The 15,029-nt window shown below is 39.1% G+C and overlaps 1 protein-coding gene across 1 annotated transcript in view; it reads left to right on the plus strand.

The window, feature by feature from the left end:
- Positions 1-15,029, plus strand: part of LOC148365715 (zinc finger SWIM domain-containing protein 6-like) — a 114,770-nt gene that overhangs the window by 69,856 nt on the left and 29,885 nt on the right. The window contains exons 4-8 of the mRNA XM_088336123.1: positions 8,587-8,737; positions 11,359-11,538; positions 13,651-13,821; positions 14,631-14,777; positions 14,850-14,996. Of these exons, the coding sequence (XP_088192249.1) occupies positions 8,587-8,737; positions 11,359-11,538; positions 13,651-13,821; positions 14,631-14,777; positions 14,850-14,996 (796 nt within the window). The remainder of the gene's footprint in view (positions 1-8,586; positions 8,738-11,358; positions 11,539-13,650; positions 13,822-14,630; positions 14,778-14,849; positions 14,997-15,029) is intronic.

Below are 15,029 nucleotides of genomic sequence, written 5' to 3' on the forward strand. Positions count from 1 at the left end.
TTTTTTCTTCTAGGAGATACGCTCCCTAACATATATACTTGCCTCTTAGCTTTATTTACAACTTTGAAATAAATTGATGAAATCAGGCGGTCAGTTTATTTGTGCATATTTGGTTGTGTGTCTCCAGTAACAAATGGTAGGCACCACGTCAGGATGGGGCATGGCTTTTACAGGTACAACAAACAATCTCAATTGTGAGCACAATTGGAGCACAACATTTACGGTAAAAGAAAGGCTAATTTTGGTATTTTAATTGGTAAAAATATTTTTGCTATACATAATACATGAAGAGAAAAAGAAAACGGGCAGTACCCAGAAAAACATAAGAAAGGCCAAATGGATATGGAGTGTCTCGGCTAAGTGTTCCTTTGCAAGCTCTCAAGATTGCACAAGCCAGCCAAAGAAATATGAAGGTTTTACTGCTTCTATAGGTTGGTACATCTATTCTCCTATTTCTTAAATTATGTGGCTATTTGAAAGCAGTTTTTGGTGGTCGGGTTTAATGGAAGCATATACGTTAATTTAGCACTTGATAGTTACTTTCCGTATAACACGCTACTTTTGGGGGTCAGTAATCTGGGGGGTAACGCAATTACTTTTAAATGGAGTAACTAGTTACTCTACCTAATTACTTTTTTCTTGTGGTGTGCCCAACACTGTTCACCGCATGCAGCAGATGTAGTCGCTACTTTGCGTCTGGTTAATATTTTCCCTCTCTAGTGCACTTATATGCTCCTCATCTGCCTCCTGAGAGGAGACCTTTGTTCTCCAAGTAATCTCCGAAGCACATTGACGCATGCATTTGAAGCTATCTGCTGCCTCTTAGCTCGTGGCTAATTGCTAGAAGGAGCCAGTGAAAGATACATGCAGAATCTATATGTACTCAGAAGCCACAACATTGGGTACACCTCTATCGAAAATGAAATCTGATCTATGATTTCTGACGAACAATCTGCCTTCACAAAGCTACGATATAACTGAAAACATTGATTGGTTGGGGTGTTTTGCAATTTAGTAACACCAAAGAAGATTTTATAAAGGCCATATCTCATCTCATCTCATTAGCTGTACCGCTTATCCTTATTAGGGTCGCGGGGGGGCTGGAGCCCATCCCAGCCATCTCCGGGCAGTGGGCAGGGGTGACCCTGAACTGGTTGCCAGCCAATTGCAGGGCACACGGGGACAGACAACTCACTTGCTCAGTCACACCTAGGGACAATTTGGACCGGCCAATTCACCTGAAATGCATGTCTTTGGAATGTGGGAGGAAACCGGAGTGCCCGGAGGAAACCCACGCAAGCACGGGGAGAACATACAAACTCCGCACAGTAAGGCCGGTAGCTAGATTTGAACCCACGCAGGAGGTTCCCACGACCACAGAACTGTGCCGCACACGCGCTAACCACTGCGCCACCGTGCTGCTATAAAGGCCATATATTTCGATGTATTTAACATTGTCAGTGAAAATGAGCTCAGGAGTAAGGAGTCAACATTCCCTGTAAGGTACAATTAACCCTTCTGTCAAAATGACCCGTCACTGTGTTGTTAAAAACCCGGAAAAAATCCCCTATTCTATATATTTTTTCAACTTTAAATGTTATGACTTTTCCCAGACTGGCCCCATCTGTAGAACAAAACAAATGTTTTTATTCACATTTTCATATAAGCTGTATAACAAAGTAGTGGTCTTTAAAATGACAGAAATCAGCATTTATGTGCTCTGTGTACATGTGTTTGAGGTGTTATCATATAATATGCTATTATATTTGGACAAGAAGTCTAGAGTCTGTACAACCCTTTGAGACTCTTTGTGATTAAGGGCTTTAAGAACAAACATGGCTTGACCTGACTTGCCCGGAGACTGCCCCAAGTTGTAGGTGCAATTATAATTTCATAATAATTGTGCAAAGAAAAATTGTGTATTGTAACAAAAGTACAATGAAAAGTAGTGCAATACCATTTAGCAGCAACCAAATTCCCAAATAAGTCTATAAATAAAGATTTGAATACCCATTTTTCTATACGACTGACAAGATATATCATTTTTTACAATCTTGCGTGTTTGTATAGGTAGTGATTTATAACAACTTCCATTACATGTAACAACTGCAGTACTACTAATAAAATGTTGTGAAGGTGAGACTTTAGTAGGCCTGCACGATGAACAAACCCAACAGGAGAGTTAAGTACTCCCAAAATAATCCAGCACAGAAAATGCCATTTTCTTTTAAAATTGAAAACCGCATCAAAATTGCAATACTCGTTTGAAAAATTCCAATCTGTTTTTTTTTTTTTTTTTTTTTCTAAAATCGGAAATCCCTTCACTCTAGTCCCCAGTGTTCTTTTGTCTCCTCGCTGACAAAAAATATATTTGTCATGAAGCATTAATGTGTACTGTTCTCAAGGCCAACATTCAAATAGCTGGACACATTTTTCTGTACAGCACTTGCTTTTTATCTTATCATATATTTATTTTATTTATCAAGCTAGAAAAAAACACTTTTGAGCTATCCCTTTTGCATTTTGAGTTTTTTTAAATGCATTTGATCAAATTTAATGCTTAAAAACAAGGCCCTATTATATTTATTATTTTCTTCCAATTATGAGTGTTTCAAAAACAAATTGATGAAAACATTTGATTTATATACAAATATAAAATCAAATGTAGCATGTACAAGAAAATGTCTGTATGTATATTTTTGATAAATGCGAATAAGAAAAATTGGATAGGTCTCCATAAGGTGTCTCCAACCATTTTTAAGCTGAGTGCTACTTTTTGTGACTAATTATCGCAACGGGCACCAAGTTTAATATTAATTTCTAAAATAACATGTTATTACTATGTTATTGCAATGTTATTACCAGGTTAATTATTTGAAGTAGGGTTAAATAAACTCAGTCAACAACGCAAGTACTGTATTTTCCGCACTATAAGGCGCACCTAAAAGCCTTTATTTTTTTCAAAAGCTGACCATGCGCCTTATAATACAGTGCGCCTTACTTATGGATCAATTTTAAAATTGCAAAGTTTTCCAACTAACTTGCAGCCGCTGACTAGATTTTCCCCCGAACGCCAAGTAGTATGCGGTGTATGCTGGGATTTATTTACCTGCGTTTCATTGGCTAACCAATGTGTCAATCATCATTTGAATCGATCACTATTGGCTAAAGTTATTCGGAGGTCAAGGGGCGGATCCTTTTTATCATTTACAGGCTGGCATTGGCTTAAACGGCAACACAAAGCCTGCAATTGGCCAAAAAAGATGAATGTTTATGGCACGTGGCTGACAGCATAGAGAAAGCATTTTTTTCTATTCTGTATTTGAAATTATTTTATTCTCCTGGACATTGGCTGCACATTATTATGAACACAACGACTTCGGTGAGCTACTTCGGGTTTTATATTGCCCCTGTATCTTGTTTCAGACTGAACTCGATGTTCCTGTGATAAGCGGTGCAGATAATGGATGGAATGGAGTGTCTATTTTTAAATTAAACTCAATTCCAAGTGTTTATTGTCATATGCACAGTAAAGTTGCGAGCGAAAAAGAAAATAGATACTAAGGAATGGTTAGCATTTCTTGAATCCCAAGACTTTAACCTTCCGAATGATGGAACGATGCATTTGAGTGACATCTTACGGACACCGCATCCGCACGTGTTCTCGACACGTATTTGCGTCTTTGCAAGCTTTCGGAATGTTAAGGGGGTAATAAGTTTGACTGAACTACATGACTGTTTTGTCCACGTTCCCATTGTAGCGCCTTATAATCCGGTGCGTCTCATCTATGTCAAAAATAGGACCAAAAACTATTTTTTCGGGATGCGCCCTATAACCCGGTGCGCCTTATAGTGCGGAAAATACGGTAATCATTTTACCCCCACAAAATCACAATGCTCTGGTACTCGTGTGTTTTTTTCAGAACAGGTCCGCGGGTACCTCAGCCGTTCTTAGAGGGCACCATGTTGGAGACCCCTGGTTTACTTTATAATTTTTTTTCCCATGTAACACCGAGATATCGGATTAGACTCTGGTCATTTGTAGCCTTAGTAACCTTCCCCAGCCCTTCTGCCAAAATGTTTTAATGCTATTTCACCTGTGACTCAAAACTTTTCCTAACCCTGGTTTAGATGCTAGCATTGTTTCGGTATAAAAGTCACCAATCTTATCCTTTTCCTAGATTTTTTTTGTCAGTATCACAATTTTTTTTTGCTGTCCTTTTACGTATTACAACACGCATTGGCCGGTGTACTCTTGCGTGATATTACAGTAGCGAAGGTGAGGTTAGCATTAATGTGTTGTGTGCGCTGTAGTCCTCAGAGCAATACCATTAGCGTGCAGGCTGCTCTGTACCGTGTTCGCTTAATGGCGTTTGTATACACACAGTAATCTCACATTCACACATGCACAATAGAATTAGAAATTCAATATTCACGTGGTTGAGAGGAAACGATAAATGACACAGGCTCTTCTTCATGACACGTGAGCCTGAAGAATGGAATTGTACGTCCATAACAAGCAGTGGGCAAGCCAGGTTGTGAATGTATTCTATGCAACCTCGCTCTCAGATGAATGGCTGACTTGAAAACATTCTTCAGGCACGGAGTCGCTTTGAATGGCAATCAATCGACATCAGCGCAAGGGCAAACAAACTACTCCATGTAACGTTTGAGAGGACTCAAAGCCACAAAGTTTGTCTTTAATTATTTTCATGATGCGGCCTTGGTTATCAAACACTACAATTTGTAGCCAAAGGGAGAATTTTAAAAGGATGTGGAAAATGTGTTGCTGTTTTCTATCATGTTTTTGAATTTATGTAACAGACTGAATGTTGATCTCTATGAAAGTGAATGGCACAAAGATAATATTAGCAGTAGGCGACAACAGTGTTGGGTGATTTACTCAAAAAAGTAAGTTGATTCAGTTACTATTTACTTAGTAGAAAAATGAATTCAGTTACCCCCCAGATTCAATGTTCAGGGATCCCTTAACCGCCTAGGTCGTCAGGGAACCACTTCCTTTGGTGTGTTTAAGGGAAGTTCAGCCTGGGCCCATCCCTCTCCCGGCCAGTTTTTTTTTCGGGTTAGAGTTTGCTCCCCCCATATGAAACACATAGTACTGGTTTTCAAGGTTACTAGTAGCAGAAGAAAACCTCCTTATTTGACTAAGATAGAGCACCTTCATCATCTGGTCGCTGTTGTTTTTTGGGATAAAGTGTCATCCCACTCATTAGAGATGTGACCTTGTCATGGACAAGCAAGTGTATGTCAGTACTGATTCTAGTTCCCTGATAATTGTTTTGCTTATTATTTTGCCCATTATTATGGGCAAAAGAGGAAATAAAATCAACAACAAAATGTGATTTATTGTGCCTATTGTATTAACAGAAAGAAGATATTGAGCTACTATTAAGAATTGAATTGACCCACAGTTTTTTTTTCTTCTTGGTATTAGTTTGCCAAGGCAAAGGCCCGCAACCCACTGAAAAGACACCAAAAAGCAGCATGTAACTAAGAGTAACTATCTAGCTACACATTACTGTATATACTTGCACATAATAAAATAGAAGAAAATGTGTGCACCAAACAGTAGAAGCAGTGGAGCCTTCATACGTCTTGACCTATGCAATCTTGAGAGCTTGCAAATGAACACTTAGCCAAAACACTCAATATCAACTTTGTCCCGGGCTTCAAACCACTTAAAGATCTCCTTCTCCATATGTGGGTACTGTACAAAACCCTTTTTTTTCTACAGCGATGTGTATGATAGCAAAAATATTCTTATGAATAAAAAGAGCAGAATTAGACACATTTTCACTATAAATTCTCCTCTCATGTTTTCCCAATGATTTCCCTTTGGTTTGTTGTATATAAGCCTCTCCCCCATCCCCATGCACTGCCTACCATTCGTAAGTGGTGACACTCAACCAGATATGTGCATATAAGCTAACTCCCTGGTTTCAGTATTTTATTTTATAGTTGCATATTTGGTTTAGATGCAAGTGTATATACTGTAGGGAGAATATCTGCTCAGGAGAAATTCAGCCCTTTCGTACTCTTGAGATGGCGTCGACATAACCTTATTCAGATGTATTTTGTAGGCATATATAAACAACTTGTCCCAAATTGATTAAGAGATATATGTGACAGTGTGAATGAAGCAAGAATTTTGAGTGGACACTCTAAATTAGGATTCAATTAATAGAGTAGCGGAGTTACGTAGTAACGCACCAGATATTTACAAAAACATGTTACAATACTTGTCACAGTATGTGTTAGTCCTAACTCTGGCCCCTTAGTGCAGAACACTGAAAAGAAGTATGGAATTTGGGGATGACTTTAATCTGTTACAGTTTGATTATTAATCATTATTAATTCATTATTACTCGTGTCATGTTTCCAACTCTCCTTATATATCTTGTCCATATATGTTTGGCTATTTTCAAACAGAACTTATCTGATTTGACATCCTTGAGGGAAATAACCAGCCATCTAAAAAGTATCAATAAAATAATGAAAATAGTAATTTCGTAAAAGCACAAATGTTTTCATTTTTATTGCAGTGTTTAGAAAAACGCAGCAACTGATCTTCACATCTGTATTGACTATTTTTATCATGTAAGACAGATGAATTTTGTTGGTATTCTGTTTGCACAGCGCCTTTCTTTTGAATTATTTGGTTAAGGTGGAGGCCCGCCATCGCCACTTCTCTACAGAACACAATTGCAGTTATTGTTCATCTGTGTTTGCGTAGACGTTTTTATCTTCTACTTCAGCTCAACCGTCCACGAAGTGATCGTTTTTGTTTGACTGAACACAATATTCGTATATAAGGGATGGGCAAACTACAGCCCGAGGGTCACATGCTTTTTTATCCGGCCCGCCAACCGAAAATGTTAATATTACATTTAGAATGGTTGTTTAAAATACGTATTGATTTGATGCCAGTGTCCCTTAGTGGGTCTTCTGTGGTTTTTGTGCCATGGGCAACTGTTAAATGGTTGGCTACATTTTTCTGTAATTGCTTTTTTTAATGACTATCTATTTATTTAATGTATTTATTTATTTTCCAAAAAAGTCTGGGCTTACACTTGTATGAGTCATCATCAAATGTAATGCTTATAAAAGAGGCATGTTCATTTGTTCATTAAGCATATGGTTGCTGCTCTTTTTAAAAGACTTATCTGCATTTTTGTCATTCATGTTTTGCATGATTGGGATGTTTACAATGAAATATGCCTACCAAATGGAGATACTTATTTTTGGAATAGCAGTGATATAAGCAAAATGAAATAGAACAACATTATGTTTATACCTTATTATAATAGCAATAGTCTAGTCCCCCTGGCCATTAGACTGTTAAATGGTCAATCTAACATATAGTTAACTTAAATCTAAACGGCTGCTAATCTGACTTTTTGCACTACTGGCAGTCTTTTATAGCTTGCCACTCATTGCACATTGCTCTCTGCACTATGGTAATTACAGCGTTATTGTTACAGTGTTAATGTTACTGTGTACCTGACTTGTTAACCTGACTGCCCATTTTGCACATCTGGTTAGCTACTCTTCTTGCACTATCGGCACTATGGTAAAATACTATACGTAGCCAATTACAATACAACTTTATTTATATCTGTACATTCAAGGAAACTGTGGGGGTCAGATGCATCGACATTTCGTTCTGTATACACGTGTACTAGAATGACAATAAAGTAGATCTGAATCTGAATCTGAATCTGAATTTATTGCAGACGTATTTGATCGAGATTATGTATTGGCAGATAAAAAGAACTCAAATCAATCTTTGTTTCCTCCCAGTCCTCTGGCAAATTTTTCAACCCAAAGTCAAGTCAAGTCAAGTCAAGTCATTTTTATTTGTATAGCCCTAAATCACGAAGAGTCTCAAAGGGCTTCACAGATTGTTACACTATATTACACAAACTATTTTCAACCGACAAGAGGACCACGAGTCAAAATAGTTTGCCCACCTTTGATTAACAGTGGTACCTCTTCATATGAGCTTAATTCATAGATCGAACACATCTTTCTGATTGCTAAAAGTGAGTTAAAATAGAAATTAAACATAAAAAATACAGTAATACAATAAATAAACTTGTATTAACAAAATAAAATTAGAGATTATTCTTGGAGTCGCATTAACGGAGGCTTGTGAGTGGTGCGGGAGGAGTGATGATGCACGACTGGAAGATGATACGTTAGCACTTATTGTGCACTCAAAATTAAAGTTACTGTACCATAAAATCAACCGTAACACAAATCCCCCAAAAAATGCCAGTGTTTCAACTGTTCTTTCATCTCCCCTCTTGACGGCTGGAAGCGCATGCGCGAACTGGAATGAGCTGAAGCTGGCGGCGAGTGGACACTAGTGGTAGCCTCTGGGAATACTTGTAGCTTGAGTTTTGCCTCTGTGTGTCATGCAAGATTTTTGTTCCAAATAAATGGCATGTATGAAAATTCTTGCGTTTAGAGGTGCTCGTACATAGAGGTAGCACCTTATGTTACTGCGCCCACAATGTGTTTGTGTTTTTGTGCGTTTACTGACGGCCATGTTGGCCCCTACAGGTGCGAGAGATGCTGAAGATGCGCGACTCCAACGGAGCGAGGATGTTGACACTGATCACAGAACAGTTCATGGCCGATCCCCGGCTCGCGTTGTGGAGACAGCAAGGCACCACCATGACGGACAAGTACAGGCAGCTTTGGGACGAGCTAGGTATGTTTGTCACACAAATACACACACAAAAACTTGAACGCACACATAGTGCACAGATAGTCTTTCATTCAACATGGTGGGTGATTGGACGAGTTTGTGTGTTTATCCTTTCTTTTTGACAAAACACGCAGGAAATTCAGTGATTATTCGGATTTAACGATCCTCCAACTCAGTGGTTTTATACTGGTAGGACTTCAGCATTTATCACCCCATTTAACAAAAAAAAAAAAAAAACAACTAAATAATATTCCCTTATCAAGCTGAGGTGGGCTGCCTGTACTGCATGTTTTTGGTGATTTCTCCAACTCAGCTGATTGAACTTATCAGCTTGTTAGCAACATTTTTAGGAGCTTATTAAAGCCCCATGCACACATGTCGCCAATGGCGTGGGACGCCGATATTTTGCTTTTGGTGTCAGGTGTGCATAGGCTTTTTTTGCCGAAACATGTCTGGAACTCAATGGCAAATTCCTCAGGTTTGCACGGTACTGTGATAAAAGGGGAGTTGCCCTTTTATGCAACACATGTGTTCTAAATACAAAAAAAAAACGTGTGTTTGACTGGAGTTCCTTTAATCCTTAAGGAACCGTAACAAGTGAATGCAATTTGGTCAGTAACAGATGACAACAATACTGGTGTGTCAAAGATAGGGCTTTTTTGTAACGCAGCCTCCATTTCCGTTGTCTTTTGGCACAGTAGTATACACTGTCATGAATCCAATGATCACTGACCATCTGAGTGGGACAACTTTACCTCTGTATGCAGTTTTTCTACATAAACCTGGTCCACATGCTGAAATTCATTCCACAAACATCACTGGAAACTTTCCTTTTCCACACTTGAGCTCATTTTGACAGCTTTTCAAAGTCCACACTTTGCATATTCTTTTAACAAATTCAAAGTCATTTCCAACAAAAGCAGACTCCTTCAACTCATGGCACACGTTCAGCCGAGCATAGTTCACATTGGATACGTCGGCATATTGTGACTGACGCTCAAAGCTCAGAAAGAGAAAGGACTGCCGCCATGTTGTCTCCTGCCTGTGTTGTCTCCCTTGTCTTTGCCGCTCGAGTTGTCGATGGCATCTCCTCTTATGTTGCACTCGTTATATGGACAGCCCAATGATCTCATCTGTTTCAGCGCCACGTATTCTCGGAATTGGATGCATGCATTGGCCCTCTTCTTTTTGAAGCAGACACTTCAAACCCTTCTTCTCAAAGTCCTTATCGCTCCCTGTGATGTGCGCTCAATGCCGCCCCTCTTTCCTCTTTTCTCTCTCCGTCATTTTCACCCTTTTGTCTTCGTATCCTTTTGAGGCTCCTTGTCATTCTTCAGACTCAAAGCCAAACCTTGTCTAACTCAGCTTCTTTTCCAGTTTATACGTTTCCCACAACAGTTCCTTATGATCATTTCCATTGTCAGGGTTCGTACAGGCGCTTGAAACTTTTGAAAATGCTTGAATTTTAATGTTTTGTTTTTAAGAATTGAAAAGTGCTTGGGTTCTGGGTGAAATGCTTGTAACTGTTTGAAATTATTGCCATGTTTTCCATCAATCTTCTTAAAAATGATCCGGACACTGTTCTCTGGTGACTTTGCTTTGCCATTGATCTTCTTATTCCCTCGTGATTAACTGCAGCTGCTATTAGTTTGTACGGCATTGTCGTACGATGCGTGGAAAAAAAGTTAAAACATAAAAAGTTAAAACAAAAAACATGAAATGAGCACATTTATTTGATAATTCAAATAACAGATTTTTTTGCTCACTTTAGCTCTTATTTTCTTTTCTTTTTTTTTATAAAAAACAAGTTAAGACATAGTAAAATCTGAAAAAAAGGGAATATGTTAACAAAACACAATTTTTCCCATCCCATCTATTTATCTTTTTATTCTATTTTAGTTTAAAAAGAGTTAAAAATTAGTAAAATGAATTGCCATATGCCATATGAAATTATTTAAGAACATAAAAAAGGGAAAAATTGCATAAGATTTGAAGTACCATTTTATTTTTCCCGATTATTAGTTGTAAAAATATATAATTTATATATGATATCACTTAAAATTAGTAATATATTAAAGTCATCCTGTTTAGTTTTTTATTTAATTTTATTTTCTTATTTTCTGCATACATTTTAAAATGTTTCTATTGTAAAATAAGAAAAATAATGCTCACTAATGCAAAAATATCTGCCAATGAAGCAAAAGTTGTATTTATTTATTATTCTTACAGTCCAATAGAAAAAAATAATCCTGCCACTCGGCCTACTGCTCTTTTTTAAAAGATGTCATTAAGATTTATTATGTAAAATCCCTTCAGAGCCCTCTCGAAAAGTTCGGTTTTGGGGGCAATAAACTTGTGAGTTACAACCCCGAGAACTTACAGTATTTGAAAACTCTATTTATTGACTGGGAATAAACATAACTCTGAAAGTTATATACAAAACCCCCAACTAACTTGAGATATGCTAGACCAGGTGTGACCAATGTCGTGGCCGGAGGCCACCTGAGTAGTCTGCGGTCTGGTTTTGAAAATATATTATGGATTATGGTGATTTTCTAAGAAATTTGTTTCATATTAGCATGACCAACCCTGGTGTAATGCTTCTGACCGTTGGCATCCACCAGGCGCCCTGTGGATGTGCATCGTACTGAACCCGCACTGCAAGGCGGAGCAAAAGTCCTCCTGGTTGCGGCAACTGCGCCGGTGGAACAGCGTTGACGTTTGCCCCTGGGAGGACGGAAACCACGGCAATGAGTTGCCCAACCTCACCCACTCGCTTCCTCAGGGTGCCCACAGCAACCAAGGTCAGTGCTTCTATATTTATTTTGGTCTAAAACAGGGGTCGAGAACCTATAGCTCGCGAACCAGCTATGACTCGAGAGAAAAAGTTTTGCTCATGTAAAATTGCTCTGCATTGTTCCAATACTGATATGTTCTTTACTGAGTTTGGAATGTGCAACGCCGATGTGGCACTGATATTGAATTAGGTTTCGGTTCGGTATATAAAGGGCACAGTTTACAATCAAGGCGTCACACCAACAGACCCTGTTTTGGCTGTATGTTGCTAAAGAATCCTTTACTTGGAAACTCATTAAACAAGGTATGTTAGCTGTTGAGACATTTTATGATGAGAACCCACAGAACAAACTAAACACCCAAAAACGCCACTCAAGCACACAGAGGAATTTTATTGGGTAAACGGTAGGGGTGGGCAGATCTCTGCACACACAGCATGCTTCTCTCTCGATCGAGCCCACTGCGCTGAAGGGTAATACAGCCAAAAACTCGGTAGTAGTAATTAGAGACGTTTTCACAAAGGAACTGCTTGCACCTTGTTTTAAAATCTATATTTATGAAAAAATGAGAACGATCTTAAGTAACTGCAGGAGGGAGACTAGTTAATAGTAGTACTTTAAGTGATATGGGGCACAGGGTCTGGCATTATTATTATTTCATAGGTTTTATCAAATCATCTAACGTCACGCAGTGAAACAAAATGTGCTGAAATATTAGCTTTTGTCTGGAGAGTGGCTTTGACGGTTTTGTTGAAATTTGTCTTAAAATATATGGTGTGGCTCTCTCAAAAGAAAGATCTAAAATATTTTGCTGTTATGGCATTTTGGGTAAAAACGGCTCCAAACCCTTGGTTTACCAGCTCAGTAGCCTAGATGGTAAGGCGCCCGCTTTGAGACTGGGAGGTCGGTGGTTCGCGCCCCGGCCGAGTCATTCCTAAGACTTAAAAAGTGGTCGGCGGCGCCCTCTGTTGGCTGCGGCTGCATCGGCTCGCTACAACGGGTCAGGTGCAATCGACATTTCGTTCTGTGTACATTGTTACACAGAATGACAATACAAGGAAATTATTATTATTATTATTATTATAAGTATTATTAAGTCATCAAAAACAACCTCTGTGCCCAAAAAATATTTGTAAATTTCTATGGATTTTCACAGCATACGTAATAGTTTTTCACATATTGGTTTGTAGACTTGCATGACGATTTTAGCTTTATGTTTACTATTTTAAGATATTTTCTTTTTTTCTATTCATCTTGAAAGGTTTTTAAAAATATATACAATTTGGAAATTAGCATTACCACCTTTTTTTTACAGTTGATGCTGGTATAAGTATCCATATATTCACAATACCAAATACCAAGTACTGAAACACCACTTTTGACAAACATAGTTTATCAGAAATATGTGTGTGTACATATTTTATTCATATCCATCCATCCCTCCATTATCTGCACCGCTTATCCTCAGTAGAGTCACGGGGGTGCTGGAGTCCATCTCAGGTATCTTCAGGAAGTGGGCAGGGGACACCCTGAACTGGTTGCTAGCCAGTCGCAGGGCACACAGAGACAGACAACTCACTCGCTCATTCAAACCTAGGGACAATTTGAACCGGCCAATTAACCTGACATGCATGTTTTTGGAATGTGAGAGGAAGCCGGAGTGCCCAGAGGAAACAGGTAGAACATGCAAACTCCACACAGGAAGGTTCGATCTCGTGACCTCAGAACTGTGCCGCACATGTGCTAACCACTGCGCTGCCGTATATATATATATATATATATATATATATATATATATATAAATGATATATATATATATATATATATATAAGTCTGGGACATATAGGATATATATTTTTACATTTTCTTGGGATTTTTCTTATCAATACAGCAATAATGACAATAGAACATATAAAAGCTGAGAAGCAATAGCAGAAGGCAGTGAAGAGGGGAAAAGCGAAAATTCCGGTGTGAGAAGCGTCTTTTGTGTGAGACTCTGAAGAAGACCAGATTCAGTTTGTTGTTGTGCTTTCTCATCTTAAAGTTTTCCTTATTTTTTGGTCGAAATTATTTACTCATCCTTGATGCTGACGAGAGTATCCCGTCTTTCATTCCTCTCAGAAATGCGGCCCCACAGGACGGTATTCACACGGGCTATCGAGGCCTGCGACCTGCACTGGCAAGACCGCCACCTCCAGCACATCATCGCCAGTGACCTCTACGCCAACTACTGTTACCACGACAACCAGGAAGGCTCCCTGTTTGACGCACGCGGCTGGCCTTTATGGCACGGTGAGTGCAGAATATCTTCCTTGGAAGATGCAATGGAGTAGACATAGATACAGTAATCATTCAGTTATTGCGTTTAATGGGGACCAAATTACCCCGCAAAACATGAAAATCCTCAAACATCAAGGGTCCACTTACCTGGAGATTACGTACTTACCGAATGAGAATATACAACTGTAATAAAACCATAACTATAGATCTACAAATAAAAACACACCATACAGAATTATAGTTGAACGAATGGTCCTTATTTTTATTATACAAAAATACAATGAAATACACAAAATTTGAGGCGTTCTCTTTTCAATGCAAGAAAGCGATTTAGTGGCTAGCTGCACACTAGCATCTGGTATCTTCGGTATGACCCAGGTCTCTGCAATGATTAAAATAAAACCGTCTCAAACGTCGTGGTTTCCCATAAGTTGAAGGTCCAGGTCATCTTTCATGGGTAATTGATCTGGCGTTGGTGAGATACAGACTTGGCAGGGGTTTGGCCTGTTACATAGCCAGAGCAGTAGGCCAGGCCTGCAGCATCCCTCTTGCCTTCTCCTCCAACACCGCCTCAGTCCCTTCCCGGACAATCCACGAAGCACCCGCTAGTGATCACCATTATTTTGCGCTCTTTTGACTTTTCTCAAAGTCCGAATTCATTGATGAATTTATTTTCAATGCAATTAGCTACTAAAAGCTAGCAACAATATGTTAATCTAAATACCAATAAAAACAATTCGATTCAAAATCCGCAAAGCAGTGAACCAGCAATAGCCGAAGCGCCAAAGAGCGTGGGATCACTGTACAAACTTTTTTTTTAGAACACGTCCCGACGGCCTGCGCAAGGGTGGATGCCCTGCGTTCCCATGGTTACCCCCGTGAAGCACTCCGTCTGGCCATCGCTGTTGTGAACACATTACGACGGCAACAACAGCGGCAACTGGAGCATTTTCGCCGGCACAAAAAAGGTGAGGCTCCATTTTTAATCCTGAAAGATGATACTTGAATGAGAATGATGCTTAATGTGACATTTGATGCAGAATTGCTCCATAAAGGCCACACCTCTATTACCAACATGGAGGGCTGGGTGGGACACCCTCTGGACCCTATCGGAACCCTTTTTAACACTCTGACAGAGTCGGGACGGGTAGGAGAGGAGGGATCAAACACCTGCCTGGACCTCTCAGGTACTGCTAATACTTGCATTAAAATGTAGAAAA

This window comes from Urocampus carinirostris, chromosome 5 (genome assembly GCF_059441175.1).
Source record: "Urocampus carinirostris isolate Australia breed hairy pipefish chromosome 5, RoL_Ucar_1.0, whole genome shotgun sequence".
NCBI classification, from domain to species: Eukaryota; Metazoa; Chordata; class Actinopteri; order Syngnathiformes; family Syngnathidae; genus Urocampus; species Urocampus carinirostris.